Source organism: Pelophylax lessonae, assembly GCF_965119305.1.
Source record: "Pelophylax lessonae genome assembly, chromosome: 12".
NCBI classification, from domain to species: Eukaryota; Metazoa; Chordata; class Amphibia; order Anura; family Ranidae; genus Pelophylax; species Pelophylax lessonae.
This window is the reverse complement of record NC_138779.1, coordinates 17,630,552-17,657,165: the sequence shown is the minus strand read 5'-3', so window position 1 is coordinate 17,657,165 and position 26,614 is coordinate 17,630,552. Positions and strand designations below refer to the sequence as shown.

The 26,614-nt window shown below is 45.8% G+C and overlaps 1 protein-coding gene across 10 annotated transcripts in view; it reads right to left on the bottom strand.

Annotated features, from left to right (window-relative positions):
- Positions 1-26,614, bottom strand: part of CAMTA1 (calmodulin binding transcription activator 1) — a 2,131,086-nt gene that overhangs the window by 158,136 nt on the left and 1,946,336 nt on the right. Inside the window, exon 1 of one of the 10 annotated variants that reach the window (XM_082273271.1) lies at positions 363-1,283. The exons of the other annotated variants lie outside the window; for them this stretch is intronic. Within the exon in view, the coding sequence (XP_082129397.1) occupies positions 363-381 (19 nt within the window). The 5' untranslated portion in view covers positions 382-1,283. Of the gene's footprint in view, positions 1-362; positions 1,284-26,614 lie in introns of those variants that run through there. 10 annotated transcript variants of the gene reach the window in all.

Below are 26,614 nucleotides of genomic sequence, written 5' to 3'. Positions count from 1 at the left end.
ATTAAGAGTTAAAAGTCCATCACTTTTCAGTATCTTACACATCAAAGTCACCCAAGTGAGTCTAATAGGACAATGCAAACAGCAACAATAGCGTGTCAGCCCATTGCAACGTGAACATCCGACCCCCAAAATAAGAGCCGTGATTGGTTGCTGGCTTTTGAACGAAGCCTGTAAGATTTAAGAGTCCTTTCTAAATCTTTGTTGCCAAAGCAGGGAAACTTCTGCTGCAGATTTTTTAGAAAGAAAGAATTTTTTTTTTGAAAGTAGCCACAGCAAAAACACAAGAAGACACAAATGACACAAAGGACCTGGACACAAGACACACATCAAACCCTCCCCCCCGAGAAGTGAAAATCATCTACCTTCCAGTTTACCCTCCATGGACAGTCCTGCTTAGATAAAGTCCACTTTTGGACCGCACATTCCAAGACTGGGCAAAGGAGAAAAGTTTTGTAACTGGAAGGGGTACGGGTCTCTCCCTCTCTGGGTGGGGTAAGAAGTCTTTCAAAGAACACGTGTTGCAGGTAAACACAGCGGCGGAGCTCCTCTGCACGTGTCGCTCCCGGCTAAAGAGTTCATCCGGAGTTTTCTTTAGCTCGCTAATCTCTGTCCCTGCCTTGACGTTGTTCTGGGAGAAGGCAGGCTAGAGTTTTCTCTCTTTTTTTTTTTTTTTGGATCGCCCCCCTTTCGCAGCCCTTGCCCTCCCCTCTCTGTCCAAAGCCTTAAGCTGCCTCTAAGAAAGTCCAAAGCTTGACTTTCCAAGAATGCAGGTGCAGTTTGGCGCTGTCCATGAAGCAGTGCTGAAACAGAGCACGCCTAAAGCTTTGTTCCACCTCTCTCGCTTGCCCTCAGATGACAACTGTCTGCCTTCGCTCGGGGAGGGGCTACCTCTGCCTCCCCCACCCCCTCTACCTCCCTCCCTTGCCGGATTGCTTGGGAAGCCAGGGTTCTTTTGTCCTTTTGGTGCCTCCGTACCTGCAATGCTGCAAAGCAGGCTTCTCTTTTCTCTCCTTCTCTGCATTATGACAAATCAAGACAGGCAGTTGGGCTGCTAGCACACACCAGAAACAAGGAGAGCCTGAAAATAGACATTCAGGGCTCTGAAGGCAACTGCAGTGGGAAGGGGGGTGTCACACCAGAACTCCCCCACTCATTTTTTTTTTTTTCCTCCTTTTAGCCGTGAGTGCCGGACAGCCCCAGAACCTGCAGCATTTGGACTAATGAGATCTCATTAAATATTAAAGAAGCTTTGATTACAGACAACACAACCCTTTCCATCAGCCTGAGGTCACCAAGGAACAGAGGCGCTGCTGCTGCTGCTGCATCACATCTTTGTCCGATTATCCCCTTTGTTTTTATTTTTATTTTTTTATTTTATGTATTAGGAATGTTTGGAAGGACATTTCTCTTGCTTGGGAACTTGGGAAAGGTGGAATAGTGTTTAGGGAATGATGCATTGCTACATCTCATTTTAGATGTCAGAAAAGACAAAAAGGGGGGTCTAGGGGGAGTCAGCTGCGGGGAGTTAGCGTAGATTTCCTCAGTCACCTTTGACCTCTGTTGACTAATATTTGTTTGTGTGTAGTGCGCAGCAGATGTGAGGTGCAGCACGCTGGCCGGTGGTGTGGCTGGAGGGGCCTGCGGCTGATACACTTTGCTACCAGCGAGCAGTTGTTGATCTGCAGTGTTATTCAGACCTCCCACACACTGCAGGGGTGAAAATTACCCCTCCCCATCTGTGCTGAACTGAACACAAAGGAGTGCAGATCCACTCACTTCTTCTCTACTGCTCTGTGATGGAGAGACTGGCTCAATACTCAGCAGAAGAATCATAACAATAATAATAGTATCAATTCTTTACTTCTCTTTCCTCTTCCTCACTCCCTTCCTTACCTTCTACTTTCTTCTTTGTTTTGTTTCTTTCCCTCCTTCTCTCTTTCCTTTATTCAAAAGTTCCTACCTTCCTTTGTTTCTTTCTTTCCATAATAATAATACTAATATATTTCCATCTTTCTCCCTCTCTTCCTTACTTTCCTTTTTTTTTTTCTTTCTTTCTTACTTTCTTTGTTTCTTTCCTTCCTACTTTCCTCTTTATTTACTTTCTTTCCCTCCTTCTCTCTATTCGCTCTTTCTTCCTTCCTTCACAATTTTTTTTCTTTCTTACCTTCCTTCGCTTCTTTCTTTATAGAATATTAATACTAATATTATTATAATTATTGTATTTTTTCCCCATTTTCTCCCTCTATTCCTTACTTTCCTCCTCCCGTTCTTTCTTTCTCTCTTTCTTTTCTTCCCACTTTCCTCCTTTTTTACTTTCTTCTCTCTTTCCTTTCTTTCTTCCCTCTTTCATTTCATCCCAATTTTGGTTTCTTTCTTAGTTTCCTTTTTATTTAATTTCTTTCCCTCCTTCTCTCTTTTCTTTCTTTCTACCCTTTTTCCTTTCATCCCAGTTTCTGTTCTCTTTCTTTCTTTCTCTTTTTCATTTCATTCCAGTTTCCTTTCCTTCTTTCTTTAATTCTTTCTTATTAATAATAATAATATTTTTATTTTTCTTCTTCCTCCCGTCTTCCTACTTTCCCCTTTATTTTCATTATTTCCCTCCCTTCTTCTCTCTTTTCTTTCTTTCTTTCTTCCCTCTTTCCTTTTGTCCCAATTTTCTTTCTTCCTTTCTTTCATCCAAATTTTCTTTCTTTCTTTCTTTCTTTCTTTCTTTCTTTCTTTCTTTCTTTCTTTCTTTCTTTCTTTCTTTCTTTCTTTCTTTCTTTCTTTCTTTCTTTCTTTCTTTCGTCCCACATTTCTTTCTTTCTTTCTTTCTTTCTTTCTTTCTTTCTTTCTTTCTTTCTTTCTTTCTTTCTTTCTTTCTTTCTTTCTTTCTTTCTTTCTTTCTTTCTTTCTTTCTTTCTTCTTTCCTTTTGTCCCAAATGTCTTTCTTTCTTTCTTCCCTCTTTCCTTTTGTCCCAATTTTCTTTCTTTCTTTCTTTCTTTCTTTCTTTCTTTCTTTCTTTCTTTCTTTCTTTCTTTCTTTCTTTCTTTCTTTCTTTCTTTCTTTCCTTTTGTTCCAATTTCCTTCTTTCTTTCTTTCTTTCTTTCTTTCTTTCTTTCTTTCTTTCTTTCTTTCTTTCTTTCTTTCTTTCTTTCTTTCTTTCTTTCTTTCTTTCTTTCTTTCTTTCTTTCTTTCTTTCTTCCCAATTATCTTTATGTATTCTTCCTTATTTCCTACTTTTGTCTTTATTTCATTTCTTTCCCTATTTCTCTCTTTTTTTTCCTTCCCTACTTTCTTTTGCTCCAATTTCTTCCTTCCTGACTTTTTTTCTTTCCTCCCTTGCTCCTTTCATCTCAATTTCCTACCTTACTGTCCTTCCTTCTTTCTTCTCTCCTTTCATTCCTTCCTTCTTTCTTTCTTCATTTCTTTCTTCATAATAATAACACATTTTTTTCTTCCTCCTTTCTTTCTACTTTCCTCTTTATTTTCTTTTTCTTTCCCTCCCTTCTTCTCTTTTCTTTCTTCATTCTTTCCTTTTGTCACAATTTTTTTTTCTTCCCCACCCAGTATCACTTCCACCAGTAATCACCATTTGCCCCTTAAACAGAACTCTGACCTCTTTGCATCAGTCTTTGTCCCAGAAAAGCTTGCAGTCTAATGTTCCCACCGCTGCCATGTACAGAGCCAAACTCAGGTAACTTACCATTATGTTTCTGGGAGGGAACCCGGAGCACTCAGAAGCCTAAACTAGCATAGGAAGAACATACAAACTCCATGCAGACTGTGTCCCTTATCCAGTACTGGTAGCTGTGAAGCATTACAGATCTCATGAAAGGCATCTTGGCTAAAAAGGTTCAAAGTGTAACCGTTCTCCAGCCCTCAGTCCTGTTAGCCAGCAAAATAAACCTGATTTTAACATTTCAACGTCTGCTGCTTACATTCTACTGCACTGTTTAACAGAACTTATAATCAGTTTAAAATTGACTGAATGCAAAACATTTTTCGATAGTTTTGGATGATAGAGTCTAGAGGGATCAGGACCCTTCTCAGGTTTTTATTGCCATCTGTGCTTTCGTTAGGGAGATTCTCCCTCTCAATTTGTCATGTTTACCATTATCATCGAAAGTAAAAGTGATGAAAATCCTAAATTTTAGGTGATCACCAGAACAGGAACACAGGGGAAATCTTCCCCTATGGTGTCATCAAGTCTGCTTCCGTGTCCCCTAACCCACTTCACAACACCCCTTTCCCCACAGTGATACCCAGCTGCAGATCTCCTAACTTTCAACAGTGTCTCCCAGCTTTCATTGTGCCCCCTAATTTCTCATAGTGCCCCAAGGTCCCCTCAGTCTTCACAGTGCCCCTAAACCTCCAAAAGTGCCGCCCAGCCTGCGGCAGAGCCTACAGCCCTCTATAGTGCCCCCAACCTCTAAAAGTATCTCACAGTGCCCCCAAACCTCCATCAGTGCCCCCTCCAGAAACCTCACCCCCTACAGTGCCACCAAGTCTGCTGCAGAGTCCCCTAACCCACTCCATAACCCCACTTTACCAACAGTGACACCCATCCGCAGATCTTTTAACCTTCCACAGTGCTTCCCGGCTTCCATAATGCCCCCCCCCCCAATTTCCCATAGTGACCCACAGTGCCCCTAGGTCCTCTAAGCCTTTACAGTGCCCCCCCCCCAATCTCCCACAGTGCCGCCCAGGTTCCCTCAGCGCCCCCTAGCCTGCTCCAGAGCTTCCAGCCCTCCATAGTGCCCCCCTATCTCCAACAGTGTCCCACAGTGCCCCCCCCCCCCCGCCTGCTGCAGAGCCTCCAGCCCTCCATAATGCCCTCAACCTTCGACAGTGTCCCACAGTCCCCCCAAACCTCCATCAGTGACCCCTCCAGAAACCTCATCCCCTATGGTGCCACCAAGTCTGGTAAAGAGTCCCCTAACCTACTTCACAACCACAACCCCACTTTACCAACAATGATACCTAGCTGCAGATCTCTTAATCTCCCACAGTGACTCCTGGCTTCCATAGTGCCCCCCCCCCCAACTTCCCATAGTGCCTCCAGGGCCCCTAAGCCTTCACTGTGCCCCCCAGCCTCCCAAAGTGTTGCCCAGCCTCCCTCAGTGCTCCCAGCCTCCCTCAGTGCCCCCCAGCCTGCTGCTGAGCCTCCAGCTCCTTATAATGTCCCCAAACTCCACAGTGTCTCACAGTACCCCCAAACAACCTCCATCAATGCCCCCTTTAGAAACCTCATCACCTACGGTGCCACGAAGTCTGCCACAGAGTCCCCTAACACACTCCACAACCCCACTTGACACACAGCTGCAGATCTCTTAATGCCCCACAATGCCTCCTGGCTTCCATAGTGCCCCCAACTTCGCATAGTGCCCCCAGGCTCCCTAAGCCTCCCCTCAACCTCCCACAGTGCTGCCCAAACTCCCTCAGTTCCCCCCAGCCTTCTGCTGAGCCTCCAGCCCTCTGTAGTGTCCCCAACTTCAGACAGTGTCTCACAGTGCCCCCAAACTTCCATCAGTGCCCCCTCCAGAAACATCATCCTCTACGGTGCCACCAAGTCTGCTGCAGAGTCCCCTAACCCACTCCATAACCCCACTTTCCCCACAGTGACACCCATCTGAAAAATTTTTAACCTTCCACAGTGCTTCCCGGCTTCCATAGTGCCCATCTCACCTTGCCATTGTTGGTTGCGATGATTTTTTCACAATTTGAGATCCCAATTTGCCATAGTGACCCACAATGCCCCAAGGCCCCCTAAGCCTTCACAGTGCCCCCAAATCCCCCACAGAGCCGCCCAGGCTCCTTCAGTGTCCCCAGGCCTGCTGCAGAGCATCCAGCCGTCCATGGTGCTCTAGTACCTCTAACAGTTTCTCACAGTGCCCCCGAACCTCCATCAGTGCCCCCTCCAGCCACCTCTTGAAAATTGCTTACCAGACCAGTAGATTCCCCCACCCAACTCCACAAATCGCCCTCCTCACAATGACACCCAACCCCATCCAGAGCCTTCTAGCATTTCAATACATGGCTGCATTTCCATACTTCCATTGTGTGAGTATAAACTTTATTCTTTTCTGTTGGGACATGGAAGGTTTTGGAAGAATTGAGAGCCCCTGATCTCAGCCATCTGGTATACCTGATATAGTGCATAGGCAGCGAGCACAGCTCGGCCCATAGTATTCGCTGATGAGTTACTTTTCTGACTCTATCCTGCCATGACATGACACAGCGGCGGCTGAGAAGTCACAGACAACATGAATTGTGGAAACTATGTAAGAGATAGAGACAGGAGAAGCTGATGGGAATGTCGCAGCTGTAATATATTTAGAACGCCCTGGACTGATAATAGTAGGACAGGCGTCAGTGTCAGGCCAGGCAGACTTGTCTACTTGTGTAGTTGGTAAATGAAACACTTTCATGGCACTGTGCCTTCTTATATCTCTTCACTTTGCTTAAAGCTAAACTCCGGGCAAAAAAAAAACACATTCATTTTAATATATTCCTCAAATGATATAAATACGCTTTGTCTGTATCAAATGACTTTGCAAACCCAGATGTTACCCTGTAAAAGTAGCAGTGACATCACTGTGTTGTATGTAGCCTGTGCAGAGAGCAGAGCTGTGGGAGGGGCCCATCAGGCTTCACCCATTACAGAAAACTACAGGAGGGGGGGGGGGGGGGGCAGAGACAAGACCAGTTTAGCTGCACAATAAAAAAGAGCAGAGCTGTGGGAGGGATCCAGCAGGCTCCACCCACTACAGTAAGCTGCAGGAGGGGCGGAGCCAAGACTTTCATGGCGCTGAACCTTATTATATATAGAGCTGTGGGGGGGGGGGCAGCAGGCTCCACCCACTACAGAAAACTGCAGGAGTGGGCAGAGACAAGCCCAGTCTCCCTGCAGAAGGAGAGAGAGCAGAGCTGTCGGAGGGACCCAGCAGGCTCCACCCACTACATAAAACTGCAGGAGGGGGCGGAGATGAGACCAATCTTCCTGTAACAGGGGAGAGGGAGCAGAGCTGTGGGAGGGACCCGGCAGGCTCCACCCACTACAGACAATTGTATGAGGGGGTGAAGGTAAGACCAGTCTCCCTGCACAAGGAGAGAGAGCAGAGCTGTGGGAGGGAACCAGCAGGCTACACCCACTACAGAACAATGCAGGAGGGGCGGAGACAAGACCAGTCCCCCTGCAAAAGGGGAGAGAGAGCAGAGCTGTGGGAGCGATCCAGCAGGCTCCACCCACTACAGAAAACTGCAGGAGGGGCGGAGTCAAGACCAGTCACCCTGCAACAGGGGAGAGAGCAGAGCTGTGGGAGGGATCCAGCAGGCTCCACCCACTACAAAAACTGCAGGATGGGGCGGATACAAGACCAGTCTCCCTGCAACAGGAGAGAGAGAGCAGAGCTGTGGGAGGGAACCAGCAGGCTCCTCCCACTACAGAAAACTGTATGAGGGTGGTGAAGGTAAGACCAGTCTCCCTGCACAAGGAGAGAGAGAGCAGAGCTGTGCGAGGGACCCAGCAGGCTCCACCCACTACATAAAACTGCAGGTGGGAGACAAGACCAGTCACCCCGAAACAGGGGAGAGGGAGCAGAGTTGTGGGAGGAACCCAGCAGGCTCCACCCACTACAGAAAACTGCAGGAGGGGGCGGAGGCAAGCCCAGTCTCCCTGCACAAGGAGAGAGAGCAGAGCTGTGGGAGGAACCCAGCAGGCTCCACCCACTACAGAAAAATGCAGGAGGGGGAGGAGACAGGACCAGTCACCCTGCAACAGGGGAGAGAGAGCGGAGCTGTGGGAGGGATCCAGCAAGCTCCACCCACTACAGAAACCTGCAGGAGGGGGTGGAGACATACACATGGGCTTCCTTATGCGCATTTGTCGGGCGACAAGCTTCATGGAAGTTTTAAAGGAGCGGTTTGCTGCGATCGCTGATATACAACTTGGCTTTTGTACGGAAAAGTTTGGAGACCTCTGATCTAGATCATACAATACACCTAAATTCAGTCTTAGAAAAAAGCTGCCAGGTACATCCACTGTAGGGCATTGCAAGTGTTAATTTCTAACGCTATGTGCAAAGCATCCTTGAACAACACCTTTATCTTATCTGTGTAACATATGTTATGCCCTAAATATAGCCAATCACAGGCTGATATGGGAGGTATGTACATAGCTTGTTGTATGAGAGGTTATGCTCTTTCCAGGTAAACACACGTGTCACAAGTGAACGATTGCTCATATCAGGCATTGAACAGTGACTACAGCCAATAATATAAATTCACTGCAAGAGCCTATACATAGGGAGTGGAATAACTTTTTAACCCTTTTGCTGCCAGAGCTGTATATGCATTTTTTTTTTTTTTGTACACATGTTTAAAAAATAATTTTAGCCCTGAAGATTACATAAAGCCTCCAAACATTTTACATTTTCCGAAAGCAGACTAGAGAATAAAATAGTAGTAGTTCCAATTTTTATGCTACACAATCATACAGCAAAATTTCAGTAAAAAAAGCACACTAAAGTGAATTTTAGGGCAAACAAATGCAATAAACTACCCACATTTTTGGTAAAATATAAAAGATGAGTTTGCACTGAGTAAATAGATACCCAACATGCCAATCCTTAAATCTGTGTGTGCTCATGAAATGGTGACAAACTTCAGTACCCTATATTTTCTATAGGTGGCGCTTCAAACGCCTCCTATAGGTATCAGTGTAGTGTTACGGGGGAGGTCTTGTGCTAGAATTATTGCTCTTACTCTGGTGTGTTTAGTGATATGTAACATGCAGGGCCAAACTGGCCTACCGGGATATCGGGAAATTTCCCGGTAGGCCGGCGAGTCCGCCTGTCTTGGGGCTGCTTTAAGGGCAGCGGCGCCCGTAAAGAAGATATCTCCCGGCCCGGCTGACACGGCAACTGCGCATGCGCCGTTCCGAAGATTGCAAGTGTTCCCGTATATGCTTCGGCATTTTCGGCCATACAGCGCATGTGCAGGTCCCTTGACGTAATGGTGTCGGGCGGCGCCATTTTTAAATGTATCTCCACTCCTCTCCCTGGTGGTGCGCGCCGGCCGCCCGGCCGGGCAATAGGACTGGACCCCTCCGGCCTCTGCAGCCCCTGGTCAGTGATCACCTGTCCTCTACCATCCATTGCACAGCCTCTGACCACCTGTCATGTTTTGCTCTCCTGTCCCTCCCAATGCACACCCTCTAAACCTGTCCTGTGTTGCTATCCTGTACCATGTCCGCACATCCTATGACATCTCCTGTACCATGTCCACACATCCTATGACATCTCCTGTACCATGTCCGCACAGCCCCTGTCATCTCCTGTACCATGTTTACACAGCCTCTGACATCTCCTGTACCATGTCCGCACAGCCTCTGACATTTGTACCATGTCCGCACAGCCCCTGACATTTCCTGTACCATGTCCGCACAGCCCCTGACATCTCCTATACCATGTCCGCACAGCCCCTGACATCTCCTGTACCATGTCTGCACAGCCCCTGACATTTCCTGTACCATGTCCGCACAGCCCCTGACATCTCCTGTACCATGTCTGCACAGCCCCTGCATCTCCTGTACCATGTCTGCACAGCCCCTGACATTTCCTGTACCATGTCTGCACAGCCCCTGACATTTCCTGTACCATGTCCGCTCAGCCCCTGACATCTCCTGTACCATGTCTGCACAGCCCCTGACATCTCCTGTACCATGTCTGCACAGCCTCTGACATCTCCTGTACCATGTCCGCACATCCTATGACATCTCCTGTACCATGTCCGCACAGCCTCTGACATCTCCTGTACCATGTCCGCACAGCCTCTGATATCTCCTGTACCATGTCCGCACAGCCTAAGATGTCTCCTGTTCCATCTAATGCACAGCATCTGACCACCTGTCCTGTGTTGCTATCCTGTAGCATAAATTGCCAGAACATATTGGTCTTATCTATATATAATACACCCTTCAATGTGCTTTAAAAAGCATGATTTTCCCTTATATGAACAAGAAAATAATGGTGTTATGCTGTTGGGCCAGTATAATAAAGGTATGGGGCTGGTATGAAATTATTTCCAGGGCTGTTTTTTATTCCCAGTCCGGCCCTGGTAACATGCCTATCACAATCAATGCTTTCACGAGTTGGTGCCCCAGACGCACGCATTTATGTTGGTACATGCGTATATGTGGGGGGGTGGGCCTCAAAAATTTTTTGTGGGGGAAATTTTTTTGTGCTTGGGCGCAACTTACCGGGGGTGTGTGTGAGCAATCGGGCGACACCAGATTGTGTGTGAAACTCCCCGCTGTGAGGTCTGTATGACCTGGCTGTAAAAGGGTTAAATCACCTCTTCCATCCCCCCCCCCCCCCATTCAAGAGGATGACAGCTCTTTTTACATATTGCAGACCTGTATACTACTACTGCAGACATGGTACTGACATATTTTGTCACTACTCCACCTACTGTCTGTTCTTAGTGTATCGGAAGGTTATGTTACTGGCTGCAGAACTCCGTTTCTTCCACAAGATGGCAGTAGCAAGTACGTTTTAATTAGCTTGTGACTGACCTTAGGCTGTGACACTCTGGGAGATGTAGTCCAGAGGAAGTTATGAGCCATGGCCATCACTGGGAAACCAACTACAATACCCAGTGATACCTGAGAGCAGTAGGGGTCTGATAAAAAGAAAATCAAGGCAGTTGGGGAGTGAACCAAGCAGAGAGAGGATGGGAGAAGAAGCGCTGTGCTGAGTTTGCTGTATCCTGAACCAGGTGGCTGGATTGAGCTGAGTCTGCTGCATTATTGGCTGCTCCGGTGCCTACTTTGAAATGCAGGTCTGTATCCTACCATCTAACTACTCCAACTGTGCACACCGTACCATCTAACTACTCCAACTGTGCACATCCCACCATCTAACTACTCAAACTGTGCACATCCCACCATCTAACTACTCAAACTGTGCACATCCCACCATCTAACTACTCCAACTGTGCACACCCTACCATCTAACTACTCCAACTGTGCACATCCCACCATCTAACTACTCCAACTGTGCACACCCTACCATCTAACTACTCCAACTGTGCACATCCCACCATCTAACTACTGCAACTGTGCACATCCCACTATCTAACTACTGCAACTGTGCACATCCCACCATCTAACTACTGCAACTGTGCACATCCCACTATCTAACTACTGCAACTGTGCACATCCCACCATCTAACTACTGCAACTGTGCACATCCCACTATCTAACTACTGCAACTGTGCACATCCCACCATCTAACTACTGCAACTGTGCACATCCCACCATCTAACTACTGCAACTGTGCATACCCTACCATCTAACTACTCCAACTGTGCACATCCCACCATCTAACTACTGCAACTGTGCACATCCCACCATCTAACTACTGCAACTGTGCATACCCTACCATCTAACTACTCCAACTGTGTACATCCCACCATCTAACTACTGCAACTGTGCACATCCCACCATCTAACTACTCCAACTGTGCACATCCCACTATCTAACTACTGCAACTGTGCATACCCTACCATCTAACTACTCCAACTGTGCACATCCCACCATCTAACTACTGCAACTGTGCACATCCCACCATCTAACTACTGCAACTGTGCACATCCCACTATCTAACTACTCCAACTGTGCACATCCCACCATCTAACTACTGCAACTGTGCACATCCCATCATCTAACTACTGCAACTGTGCATACCCTACCATCTAACTACTCCAACTGTGCACATCCCACCATCTAACTACTGCAACTGTGCACATCCCACCATCTAACTACTCCAACTGTGCACATCCCACCATCTAACTACTCCAACTGTGCACATCCCACCATCTAACTACTGCAACTGTGCACATCCCCCCATCTAACTACTGCAACTGTGCACATCCCACCATCTAACTACTGCAACTGTGCATACCCTACCATCTAACTACTCCAACTGTGCACATCCCACCATCTAACTACTGCAACTGTGCATACCCTACCATCTAACTACTCCAACTGTGCACATTCCACCATCTAACTACTGCAACTGTGCACATCCCACTATCTAACTACTGCAACTGTGCACATCCCACCATCTAACTACTGCAACTGTGCATACCCTACCATCTAACTACTCCAACTGTGCACATCCCACCATCTAACTACTGCAACTGTGCATACCCTACCATCTAACTACTCCAACTGTGCACATCCCACCATCTAACTACTGCAACTGTGCATATCCTACCATCTAACTACTCCAACTGTGCACACCCTACCATCTAACTACTCCAACTGTGCACAGCCTGCCATCTAACTACTGAAACTGTGCATACCCTACCATCTAACAACTCCAACTGTGCACACCCTACCATCTAACTACTGCAACTGTGCATACTCTACCATCTAACTACTCCAACTGTGCATACTCTACCATCTAACTACTCCAACTGTGCACATCCCACCATCTAACTACTGCAATTGTGCACATCCCACCATCTAACTACTGCAACTGTGCATACCCTACCATCTAACTACTCCAACTGTGCACATCCCACCATCTAACTACTGCAACTGTGCACATCCCACCATCTAACTACTGCAACTGTGCATACCCTACCATCTAACTACTCCAACTGTGCACATCCCACTATCTAACTACTGCAACTGTGCACACCCTACCATCTAACTACTCCAACTGTGCACACCCTACCATCTAACTACTCCAACTGTGCACATCCCACCATCTAACTACTGCAACTGTGCACACCCTACCATCTAACTACTCCAACTGTGCACATCCCACCATCTAACTACTGCAACTGTGCATATCCTACCATCTAACTACTGCAACTGTGCACACCCTACCATCTAACTACTGCAACTGTGCACATCCCACCATCTAACTATTGCAACTGTGCACAGCCTACCATTTAACTACTGCAACTGTGCACACCCTACCATCTAACTACTGCAACTGTGCACATCCCACCATCTAACTACTCCAACTGTGCACATCCCACCATCTAACTACTGCAACTGTGCACATCCCACCATCTAACGACTGCAACTGTGCATACCCTACCATCTAACTACTGCAACTGTGCATACCCTACCATCTAACTACTGCAACTGTGCACACCCTACCATCTAACTACTGCAACTGTGCACATCCCACCATCTAACGACTGCAACTGTGCACACCCTACCATCTAACTACTGCAACTGTGAAAACCTTACCATTTAACTGCTGCAATTGTGCCCACCTTACTATTTAACAGCAGGAACTGGGCACATCCTAACTTCAAAATGCTACTATTGGGTCTGCCTCTCTAAAGTTCCCATCTGCAACTAAAGAGTCCCCCCTTTTGATAAAGCCAATCTCTTAGATATAATACTGTAATGCCCAGTCTAAAGACACACCCTGTGTGCCAACCTCTTCAAAGGGCCCCAATGTAGCCGGCAGAAGATGCACCTTAAAAGCTATACTCCGTTTACTTTATCCTAAGGTCAGATTTGTGTTCAACGTTAAACCCAAACCACTCAGGACCAAACTTAACCTCTTTGTTGAGAGCTCTTAAAGGCGTCGTAAAGGCAGAAGGTTTTTTTTTTTTTTTATCTTAATGCATTCTCTATGCATTAAGATAAAAAGCCTTCTGTGTGCAGGCAGTCCCCCTAACACTTACCTGAGGTTTCTCTCTGTCTAGCGAAGTCTACGAGTGTCTCAGCCGACCGAGATTCTCCTTCCTGATTGGCTGAGACACAGCAGCGGCGCCATTGGCTCTCACTGCTGTCAAAGTCATCTAGCCAATCTGGGGATAAAAGGGGTGGGGCCGGGTCGGGGCTCTGTGTCTAAGTGGACACAGAGAGCTGTGACTCAGCTCAGGTGTCCCCAAAGCAAGCTACTTGCTGTGGGGGGCACTGAACAAGAAGGAGGAGCCAGGATCACAGAAGAGGGACCCAAGTAAGAGAGGATCTGGGCTGCTCTGTGTAATTCCACTGCAATAGAGCAGCTAAGTATAACATGTTTATTATTTTTATAGGAAAATAAAAACTAGACTTTACAATCACTTTAAGTGGCATGGTTGATCAACCTTTTTATATTCTAAAACTCATTGGTGATCAAATACCACCAAAAGAAAGCTCTATTTGAGGGGACAAAAAGGACATCAATTTAATTTATGTACAGTTTTGCATGACGGCGAAATTGTCAGTTAAAGTAACGCAGTGCCGTATAGCAAAACATTGACTGGTCATGAGGGGGGGTAAATCTTCTGGAGGTCAAGTGGTTAATTTAATTTTGTGTCCTGCTGACAACAGTTTCAGTCAACAGGATGTCACGGACCCTATGACTAAACCCTGGTGGGCAGGACGAAACGCGTAAGTGTCGTGCTTTAGCAAAGTCATGTAGGGTGAGGCCGCTCCTTACTTCTAAGCAGCACCGGCTGGTTGGTGAGCGACTGTTCTTTCTTATTATTGTGTCTGTCACTTTCTGGATTAGTATATGAACACGCTGGTACCCCGTTACTTATGGATCTAGGGAAGAGGTTTCTCTTTAGCTTTGGGCGGCACTGCAACCTTTTTTTTAACCCAGGTCGCAGGAAGTCATGGAAAATTTGCAACAGTTTCACCATTGTTGCTGATTTTAATAGATCGCAGCTTTTCTCTTTCGGCCTAGGTAGGAGTCTCATTCTTCCTGCTGCAGCAAGTTGAGACTTGTGCCTTTTAAAGCATCCTCTACAAAATAAATGAGATTTTAATAAGCAGAGGGGTGTCACAGCTGGGAACACTGCACACCCCCAGCTTCAAAGGGAAACTAACTTTCTACAAGCTAATGTGACCCGCCTTGCCGCATGACAAGATTCACGGCTAGATTGATAACATTATACTAAAAACTTTTAATAATTTATTTTATAAATTATTATATATTATATTTATAAGTTATTTTAAAAATCAATGAAATAATCAATAATTTCCCTACAAAATCAAGTTGAGCTCATCCTTCATAGAAACCCATTAAATTGCCGGCATTCACCAAATATGGTAATATCCATGCCGAAGGGTGCTTATCGATTCTCTATAAAAAAATCGAAAAAAAAAAAAAAAGATATAAAGTAAAACACATTTAGTAATCACAAAGTATTATTAAGGTCGCCTTGAATAATGCATTGGCCCCATGGGGCCCCCTTTTTTTTTAAAGTTGATGATCTAGCATGCTTTGATAATAAATGGTTAAGTAATAGCAATGTGTTTTGCAGTGGGCTTTTTGCTGGGTCTCCTCCTTTGTTTTACAGGGATTCGCTACACGGGGCTTGTTGCTGGGGTGAAGAGGAATTTGCCGGCTGGAGTTGCTGGGCAAGAAGTATGCAGGGTACTTGCCGGATTGGTGTCTGGACTTTCGGCAGTAGATCCATCAGCCAATTACAATGTGCCTGTCCCTTTATCGTCACCTGTCGCCTCGGAACCTCAGCAGAATCCTTCAGTGGTGACCGGTGAGCCCACCTGTATTGTCACTGACCAGTCCGGGGGGTTAGGTCACTGGTGTTCCTGGTTAACTTCAGAGGTCGGACAATCCTTTATATGTAAGGATTGCTTGAGTTTTGTAGGACTGAGCAGGTTTATGGTTGAAGGGTAAGTTCCCCTTCTCAGGAAAAATGAAAAAGGTGAACTAGCTGTAAATATCAAGGTCACCGCTCAGGACCCCTCTGCACATAACAGCCATGATGCCCCCTGCCCCCGGTGTAGTGGTCCATACACCACAATACACAGCCCTGGAGTGAGTATCCATCGTAATGCTCAAAATGGCAAGTGATTGATCAACGCAGCCATGTGACCACTTTAACCATATGCCTACTGGGCACTTTCACCTCCTTCCTGCCCAGGCCAGTTTTCAGCTTTCAGTGCTGTCACACTATGAATGACAATTGAGCGGTCATGCAACGCTGTACCCATATGAAATTTTATCTTTTTTTCCACACAAATAGAGCTTTTTTTGGTGGTATTTAATCACCACTGGGTTTTTAATTTTTTTGCTATAAAAACAAATATAGACCAAAAATTTTTCAAAAAAACCCCCCACATTTTTCATAGTTTAGTATACAATTTTGCAAACAGGTAATTTGTCTTCTTCACTCATGTGCGCTGATGAGGCTGCACTGATGGGCACTGAGAGGCTGCACTGATGGGCACTGAGAGGCTGCACTGATGGGCACTGAGAGGCTGCACTGATAGGCAGCACTGATGGGCCCCTGATAGGTGGCACTTATGAGCACTGATAGTCTGTACTGATAGGTGGCACTGATAGGTGACACTGATGAGGAGGCACTGATGAGGCTGCACTGATGGGCCCTGATAGATGGCACTGATAGGTGGCACTGATGGGCACTGATAGGTGACACTGATGAGGAGGCACTGATGGGCACTGATGAGGCTGCACTGATGGGCCATGACAGATGGCACTGATAGGTGGCACTGATGGGCACTGATAGGTGACACTGATGAGGAGGAACTGATGGGCACTGATGAGGCTGCACTGATGGGCCCTGATAGATGGCACTGATAGGTGGCACTGATGGGCACTGATAGGTGACATTGATGAGGTGGCACTGATGGGCACTGTTGGGACTGCATTGATAAACAGTTAGGCTGATGTTTCTTTTCTGAAAGTGAGCTCACTGTGCACTCCCAGCACAGAGACTGGATTGTAAAAGACAGATCTTGGTCCCCGCTAATAAGTGGTAACCAGCAAGACTGGCTCAAAATCATATGACCAATGTGACAGCCAATCACATTGGCCATGTGATCGGTCGACCCCCTGGTGTTCAGAACTTCTGAGTGAGTGCTTGGGAACCAATCAGTGTGATTCCCAATCGTGTGATTGCCATGTCAGCCTCGAATTAGTGTTGACATGGCTTTGCTTGTAAACAATTGTCACTGATGTTTTTTTTTCTTTTTTTTTTAGAAAGACATACTGATCATAACAAGAAGCCCCCCCCCCCCCTCACCTTCACTTTCAGGGACCTATCTCAGTATCTATGGGGCAGAAAACCTTTGCAATATACACAATATTACCAAAAGTATTGGGACGCCTGCCTTTACACACACATTCATTTTAATGGCATCTTAGTCTGTAGGGTTCAATATTGAGTTGGCCCACCCTTTGCAGCTATAACAGCTTCAACTCTTCTGGAAAGGCCTTCCACAAGGTTTAGGAGTGTCTATGGGAATGTTTCACCATTCTTCTAGAAACGCATTTGTGAGGTCAGGCACTGATGTTAGGCGAGAAGGCCTGGCTCGCAGTCTCTGCTCCAGGGCTGGCCCAATACATTGTGCTGCCTGGGTCCGAGAATGAAATGCTGCCCACCCCCTCAAAAAAAAAAAAAAAAAAAGAAATCACGCCCACCAAAAGGCCCCCACATCCATTATTTTATATAAATATAAAATTTAGAAAATATGATATACAGTATACTGTTATCTTCTTCCATAACTCACCACCAAACACCCGCTGTCTTTCCTCAGTCCTCCTGTCACTCATGTGTCTGCCGTGGCCACCACCCTAGCAGACCCAGCCTGACCCGCGTTAGATGGCGTGCGCTGATGTCTGACGTCATTGCGCACACCACGATCATACGAGGGCCGTTCCCCAGAGGAGACACTCTGCCTCCTCATACTCATCAGTGTGCACTACAGGTGGCAGTATGAGATGGAGAAATGCCGCCCGTAACGTAATGGCACACAAAACTGTTGGAAAAAAAATATCATGGGCGTCATTTTGCTGCTCCTCTCAAAGTGCTGCCTGGGTCCAATGGACCCAGCGGGACCCATGGTAGGGCCAGCCCTGCTCTGCTCTAATTCATCCCAAAGGTGTTCTATCGGGTTGAGGTCAGGACTCAGTGCAGGCCAATCAAGTTCCTCCACCGCAAACTCGCTCACCAATGTCTTTATGGATCTTGCTTTGTGCGTGCACTGATTTAAATAATTTGTTGGAGGGGGGATTATAGTGCAGGGTTGTTCTTCAGGGGTTGGGCTTGGCCCCTTAGTTCCAGTGAAGGAAACTCCTAAGGCATCACCATACCAAGACATTTTGGACAATTTCAACTTTGTGGGAACAGTTTGGGGATGGCCCCTTCCTGTTCCAACATGACTGCGCACCAGTGCACAAAGCAAGGTCCATAAAGACATTGATGAGTGAGATTGAGGTGGAGGAACTATGAGCCTAAGCACACCATACCTACAGTCAATCTCGGAGGTGGAAACATTATGCTTTGGGGCTGTTTTTCTGCTCAACCCGATAGAACACCTTTGGGATAAATTAGAGCAGAGACTGCGAGCTAGGCCTTCTCGTCCACATCAGTGCCTGACCTTACAAATGCGCTTCTGGAAGAATGGTCAAACATTCCCATAGACACTCTCCTAAACCTTGTGGACAGCCTTCCCAGAAGAGTTGAAGCTGTTATAGCTGCAAAGGGTGGGCCAACTCAATATTGAACCCTACGGACAAAGACTGGGATGCCATTAAAGTTCATGTGTGTGTAAAGGCAGGCGTCCCAATACTTTTGGTAATATAGTGTACAAAAGTTGCTAAAATCTTTGCAATATACAAAACTGACCTGTTTTTTTTTTTAAACTTTGACTAAAGTTGAGTTTCACTTTAAAACCGCATGAGACAGCAAGCTAGCAGAGAGATATTGTTAAAGATAAAAAGGTTATTTTTAAAATTAATCTCAATTCTCCGTGGCATCTCCAGCAGAAAATGACTTAAGTGCTTAACTTGAACATATTAATCCTTTCCCATAACAGATGGACGTACTGGACTTATATGTCAATGTTGATAATGACTTGTCTCAGTAAAGTCAGCAGTAATTGTCGTAGCAATAACTTGTAGATATTAATCAATAAATACAGCTGTGGGTTACGGCTTGCAGTCCGGTTGCGGGAATCCATCAAAGGCGATGTTTGTGTACCTCATGCAGTAAACATCCTCGAGCATCAAATACAGTTGGAAAGATTAAGTCGATTAACCAACACCCATCGAGAAAAAATTCAGGGTCGACAAAACTGAAGAGAATATATCACAAATATGTAGCTAAAAATTTCCATGACTGGCTATAGAGAAGACCTCCAACCTGGTTTCCACTTATTCTTTAATTTTCAGTACTACCTCTAGGATCAGATACTTACAGGTTTAACCAGTACACTCCACCACTCCAACTTATAGACCAAGATTGGTCAGAACTTGAGGACAAATATAAGGGCTCTATAATTTTCCCTAGGGACAGGGTAATAGAGTTGAAATTATTCCACCATGTTTACTATGTCAGTACCAGTGGCGGCCGGTGTATTGAGGGCGCATGGAGCTTAATGTTTTTTTTTTTTTTAAATCACCTGATTAGAGCCAGAGGCTCTAATAGGGTGCTGCAAAGGGTGGAGACGGGGCGCAGAGCAGTGCGCCCCGAGCCCACCCATTGTGTGACAATAGCGAATGAAAATTCGCTATTGTCACACCGATCCTCCTCCTGGCGAATCAGGAAGCTCATCCAATACGTGCTTCCTGATTGGCCACAAGGCAAACCCCATGCCATTGGCCGAGGAGGAGGCGGGAGCGGGAGGACTGGAGGAGACGCACCGCCTGGGGACACAGTGAGGAGAAGCCGCCGCCGGGACTGAAGAGAAGCCGCTGCCGAGACTCCAGGTCTCCAGGTAAGTGCACTGGTCTCTGGGGGGGCCCACACTGCATTGAAGGAGGTACGCACGCACGCTGGTCTCTGCATTGATGGGGGCACGGCACGCTGGTCACTGCGTTGATGGGGGCACGGCAAGCTGGTCACTGCATTAAAAGGGGCACGGCAAGCTGGTCACTGCATTGAAGGGGCACGGCAAGCTGGTCACTGCATTGATGGGGGCACGGCAAGCTGGTCACTGCATTGAAGGGGCACGGCAAGCTGGTCACTGCATTGATGGGGGCACGGCAAGCTGGTCACTGCATTGAAGGGGGCACGGCAAGCTGGACACTGCATTGAAGGGGGCACGGCAAGCTGGTCACTGCATTGATGGGGGCACGGCACGCTGGTCACTACATTGATGGGGGCACGGCACGCTGGTCACTGCATTGAAGGGGGCACGGCAAGCTGGTCACTGCATTGATGGGGGCACGGCAAGCTGGCCACTGCATTGAATGGGGGCATGCTGTGCTAACTCTGCATTGAATGGGGGCACGCTGTAGTAACTCTGCATTGATGGGGGCACACTATACTTTCATTACTGAAGGCCCCTTTCACACTTTTGTGACCTCAAAGTCATGCAATTTTTTGCCGCGTTTTTTGCCGCAAAGCAATGCCTACTCGATTTTTTCTGTTTGCGCCCCCCAAAAATTTTGAGCACCAGCGCCACTGGTCAGTACCATACTCCATAAAACGTGCCTATGCTTCTTCTCAGCCTCAGCTTTCCATTAAAATCTGGGGACCATGAGTTGCGTCTATTCCCTCCCTCCTCTGGAACCAAGTTTCTGAGCTAACATTTTGCTGTACCTTGGTTCTTGAATGCTGTTATCATGACATTATACCGTTTGTCTAGATCAGTCAGTCATTCTCAACGAGGATTCCATGGAACCCCCTAAGGTTCCTACAGAGGTGTCCAGGGGTTCCTTGAGCTGTGGCTGATTGACCTCCCATTAGATAGTGCCTGCATAGTTCTTGGACCAATGCCACTTTGTAGAGTCAGTGGCATGACACCGATGGTCTCTTTATCTACCTGTAAGAGTGGCATTCTAACCAACCCCTGTAAAGGTTGGATTCTTCCTATTAGTCAATATAATTGGCATTTTTCCCACTGATTTCTTATGAATTGGGAAGTAGGGGTTCCCTGAGACCTGAAAACTATCTTAAGGGTTCCTCTGGGGTGAAAAGGTCATGAAAGCCTGGTCTATCTATACTATTATCTGCCCCTGCACAATGATACGTGAGAGACTATTAAAGCCAAACTCAGGTCTAGAGCTAACTAAGCTTAAAACTGATCCCACCCCCTTCTAACTACTATTCTAACTACCCTGTAGAAGGAAGATGGTTCTACTTACCTAATCTCAGGGTGAGATCGCCAACAACAGATGGAATGCCTGAGCAGTGACTTTACCCATAGGCTTACTATAGGGAATCCATTGTTGGTTGTCCCTCCTCTCCCCTGAAGCCTGGCGCTGGGAGCCAATCACCCACCTGCACATATGTGCCCTGAGATATGCAAATATAAGCATCTTCATTTTACAGGGTAGTTAGAATAGGAGTTAAGATGGGTGTGTGGGCTGATTTAAGCTTAGATCTAGCCTGGACTTCTACTTTAAGCTTGTTGTGCGTATTATTACTGTAGTCTAATACTGACTAAAAATCAATAAAACCGATCTTAAAAAAAAAAAAAAAAAAAATCCAGGACTAAAGGAAGACTGATGCAGGATACAGATATGCAGGAAGAATGTCCTAAAAGAACATCATAGGCCTAATTGTCTGTTTCTATCGAGAGAGCAGGTAACCCTCCACACACACACGGTAACTTCCACCACATTTTTTAAAGAAATACACACCATTCACAGCATCTGTTCTTGTGATTCTGACCTTAAAAAATATCTTTATCACTCGCTGCCATACCCAGACAGGAATATAACCCTTTGTGGATTGCAGATGTAATCGGTGAAATCCTGTCACAGGATGATGAAACGCATTGAACGGAGCAGGAAGTGACATTATCTGCATAGTACACTCTGAAGTGACTGGGCTACAAGACCATACAAGACCATCAGCAAAAAGCTTGGTGAGAAGGAGACAACGGATGGACCGATTATTCGCAAATGGAAGAAATATAAAAAAAACATCAATAGCCCTCGGTCTCAAGCTCAATGCAAGATTTTGCATCATGGGGTAAGGATGATCAGGAGAAAAGTGAGGGATCAGCCCAGAACTACATGGAAGGAGCTTGTGACTGATCTCAAGGCAGTTGGGACCACAGTCACCAAACAAACCATTGGTAACACAATACGCAGCCATTGATTGAAATCCTGCAGCGCCCGCAAGGTCCACCTCCTCAAGAAGGCACATGTACAGGCCCGTCTGAAGTTTGCAAGTGAACATATAAATGATTTAGAGAAGGATTGGGAGAAAGTGCGGTGGTCAGATGAGACCAAATTTGAGCTCTTTGTCATTAAATTGGACTTACTGTGTTTGGAGGAGGAAGAAAAATGCTGACTGACGCTAAGAACACCATCCCTACAGTCAGGCACGGAGGTGGAAACATTATGCTTTGAGGCTGTTTCTCTACTAAAGGTAAAGGCCGACTTTGCCGCATTAAGGGGCCAATGGATGGGGCCATGTATTGTAAAATCTTGGATGAGAACCTTCTTCCCTCAGCCAGAACACTGAAGATGGGTCGTGGATGGGTCTTCCAGCATGACAATGACCCAAAACATGCAGGGCAACAAAGGAGTGGCTCAAGAAGAAGCACATTAAGGTCATGGAGTGGCCTAGCCAGTCTCAAGACCTTAATCCTATAGAAAACTTATGGAGGAGCTGAAACTTCGAGTTGCCAAGAGACAGCCAAGAAACCTTAAGGATTTAGAGAAGATCTGTAAAGAAAAGTGAACCAAAATCCCTCCTGAGATGTGTGCAAACCTGGTCACCAACTACAAGAAACGTCTGACCTCTGTGCTTGCCAACAAGGGGTTCTCCACCAACTACCAAGTCATGCTTTGCTTGGGGATCAAATACTTATTTTACTCTCTAAACTGAAACTCAATTTTTAACATTTGTATCGTCTTTCTTTTGGGCTTTTGGTTGATATTCTGTCTCTATCATTTAAAATACACATTTGATAAAAATAATAGACTCTTCATTTCTTTGTAAGTGGGCAAATTTACAAAATCTGCATGGGATCAAATAATTATTTTCCCCACTGTATGACTTACCTGTAGTGGGTGGTCATATCAAGTTGGTGAGTTCTCTGGTGTGTTGGTGGAGGATAACAACAGCACATACAGAAGATTTATTGATCGTACAATATTTCTACACTTTATGGCACACAGGAAAATATTTAGACATAACCTGTTCACTTTAAAGGTCACCTTTTACAGAAAATAGCCTATGCAGTTACACGGTCCCAGTGGTTATTAAAAACTGCGCAGTTTTGTAAGCTGTTCCTAAATGTTATTGTCATACCTGTAGGCCATTTGGATTCTCCTGGAACCCTGTCTGAAAAACTCCCAGTTAGAAACTCCTACAGCCGGTCTTGTTGCTAGGACTTTAAACCGTTGGTTTTTGCTCCTGTAATGCTCCTGTAATGCTGGGAGTGAGTGTCCAATGTGTTTCACGTCCTAGTAACAAGTTAGGATGTGGTGGTTGCTTACTGGGAAGTTTTCTGGCCAGGCTTCTGGGGGGCCCAAATGGCCTAAAGGTAATAAAATTAATGAACAGTTTTTGAAAGCTGCACAGTTTCTTTCCGACCGCCCACAGTAGATATATGTCATGACGTTGACATTAAATACTGTTTGTTATAGCAGCCAGCTGCCATAGCCCGATATCTTTTTATTCTGTGGGCGATGCGGCGTCTAATAAATATGGTCCCGTCAGAGTATTCGTTGCGAGATCACTTTTCGAGGCGGCAGAAGAGGTGCCCCCTCTAGCCGCGTCCCGATTGTTTCCGAGCCGTTGGTAAGCCCGGAGCTGATCCGGCTGGTGGCTAGGCAGGAAGTTGAGTGAAGGCAAGATAGCCTCCACTCAGCTCTATGCCCTTGGAGGACCGGAGCGACCTCCGACATCATGTCCGGTTCTCGGGCTTAAAGAGATGATTTTGTCCCAATTTTTTATCTTTTTGCTTTAAAGGGTAAATGTGAGATCTGGGGTCCTTTGACCTCATATCGCTCAATAAAGAAGACCTTTCATGTTTATTTCTATTACAAGGGATGTTTACATTCCTTGTAATAGGAATAAAAGTTATCAAAAATAAATAAAGGGACAGTGTAAAACATAAAAAGTAAAATAAATCCCTCCAAGCCAATGCATAGGTAAGTTGTTCTTGTATATGTAAACGGTGTTCAAACCACACATGTAAGGTATCGCCGCAATCGTTAGAGCGAGAGTAATAATGCCAGCACTAGACCTCCTCCGTAGCTCTAAACAGGTAACCTGTAAAAATGTTTAAATTGTCACCTATGGATATTTTTAAGTACTATAGTTTGTTGCCATTCCGCAAGCGTACACAATTTTAAAGCATGACATGTTAGGTATCTATTTACTCGTGTAACATCATCTTTCCCATTATGCAAAAAAGAAACAATTGGCTTACTTGTGTACTTCTGGACATGCTACAGAGATGAAACTTCACAGGTACACTTTTTAGACCCCCCAGACACTAAATCCAAAAAAAGTCATGCCTGCCTCCAAAAATGCCCGATAAATGCCTGCAAGAAAAACGCCCAGGTGGAGAGAAGCCATTACCCTGCTCTATTAATAATTATAAGAAAAATTATCTTTTTTTTCTGGTTCTGGACATGCTACAGAGATGAAACTTCACAGGTACACTTTTTAGACCCCCCAGACACTAAATCCAAAAAAAGTCATGCCTGCCTCAAAAAATGCCCGATAAATGCCTGCAAGAAAAAAGCACAGATGGAGAGAAGCCATATGCCTGTGCTACCAAAAATGATAAGAAAAATTATCTTTTTTTTTGTTCAGGACCATTTTAATGGAAAGTCGGATCACAAGTCGGATCACAAGTCGCTTCAAATAAGATAAGGAGGCGACTCCCATTGAAGTCTATGGGACAAGTCGGATACAAGTCGCCTCAAAGTAGTACAGGACCCTTTTCAGAAGTCGGAGCGACTTCAGTAGTGCCAATTAAGACGGCACTCATTGATTAACATTGCTTTTGTTATGTCAAGCGACTTGGGGTGACTTGAGGGCACACAAATCGCCTCACAAGTCGCGGCAGTGTGAATGGACTCTAAGCAATTTTCTAGCAAAAAATACTAATTTAAACTTGTAAACAAAAAGTTCCAGAAAAGGCCTGGTCTTCAAATGGTTAATATCTACTGGGGCCCCATGACTGCATACTACCTTTAGGTTTGCAACACTTTGGCCCTGGGTTTTTCCTAGGTACAGATCCCCATCCCTTGGCAAAGGCGCAAAGCCTCCGACAGCAGAGAATACATTTCACAATTCAGTGGACTGCACGCCGAGGATATTAAACCAAACCAAGCTATATTTCCTTATTTAAAATATAGAGGACCGGCTCCAAACCTGTGATTGAATCATTTTTTAAGCTCCTAAAAAGTCAATATGGAATAAATTTTCTTTCCAGAGCAATAGCACAAATCAAGCGGGAGGATGGCGATCGTATCGCACCGTATGATGTAATGAAGAAACTTAATCTTTCTTAAAATGAAGGCTGGAAAACAGATTATACAATGTTCTTTATTGCTTGTATTTTTTATCCGCCGTGTTATAAACTGAAAGGGGGGGAGGGCGAACCTATTGGCTTTTATTATTACAAATGATTTAATAACTTGTCCTAATCGCTCATGACAGCAGGCATGCTCCAACCTCTCTGACATCAGAACCCCATTCATGTCTTAAAGGGATACTAACACCCTTTTCCTGACATTTTTGTTTTGTAGAGATTGTGTTTTGTAAAGATTGTGCCTATGTGCAAGTGATTTATTTTGAAAAAATAAAAAACTATATGTTTACCTTTCTGGTGGTCTGTGTCTCCTGTCTTCCTCCAGTGAATAACTACAGTAGGGATGAGCTTTAGGTTCAGCCCCAACCCAAGTTTGGACTCAATCTTGGCTGTCTGGTCACTTGGATGCATGGTTGAAAATTTACCCATTGTCAATGGATGCTGAGGAAGCCTGTAAGCAGTTGCAGTTAGCTAGTCTGCCACTAGGTCGTTCTGTTCCAGAGTAGTGTCATCAGGCAGTGGCGTAACTAGAACCTTCAGGGCCCTGGTGCAAGAAACCATGATGGGCCCCTCGGACCCCTGGCTGGGGCCCTTCCATTCAAGCCTGGAGCTCTTCCCACTGATCCTGGGGCTCTTTACTCTCGTTGCGGGGCCCTTTATTACGGTCCCGTAGCAGGACCCTTTCACAAGTTCTGCAGTGGGCCCCCTTCCTGCTATCTTGGGGCCTCCCCACGGTGGTGGAATGCCAGGGCCCGGTCACAAGTGTGACCTTTGCAATCCTGGAAGTTCACCCACTGGTGTCAGTAGTTTTTATTTTTTGGTATTTTAATTGTATTATTTTTTATCACTTTATTTTATTTTTTTACAATGTCACTGACTATGACTCTGTCCATTCAGAAAAGGAAGGAGCTGGTAAAGTACATATTTACCGACCCCTTCCTGGTTCTCTATTGTGACACATCCCCTGCAGCAGCCGGCAGAGGGGAGGGAGCACACAGGAGCCCAGAGACAGCAAAACATAAGTTAACTGGATAGGAGGAGTGGCGGGGGCAGCATACAAAGGAAACAATCTCCTCCATTTTCTCCTGCAGCTACAGGAGGAAAAAGGAGGACAGTGATTTCTCTATATGCTGCCCCCACCACCCCTCCTATCCAGGTGAACAGGGGAG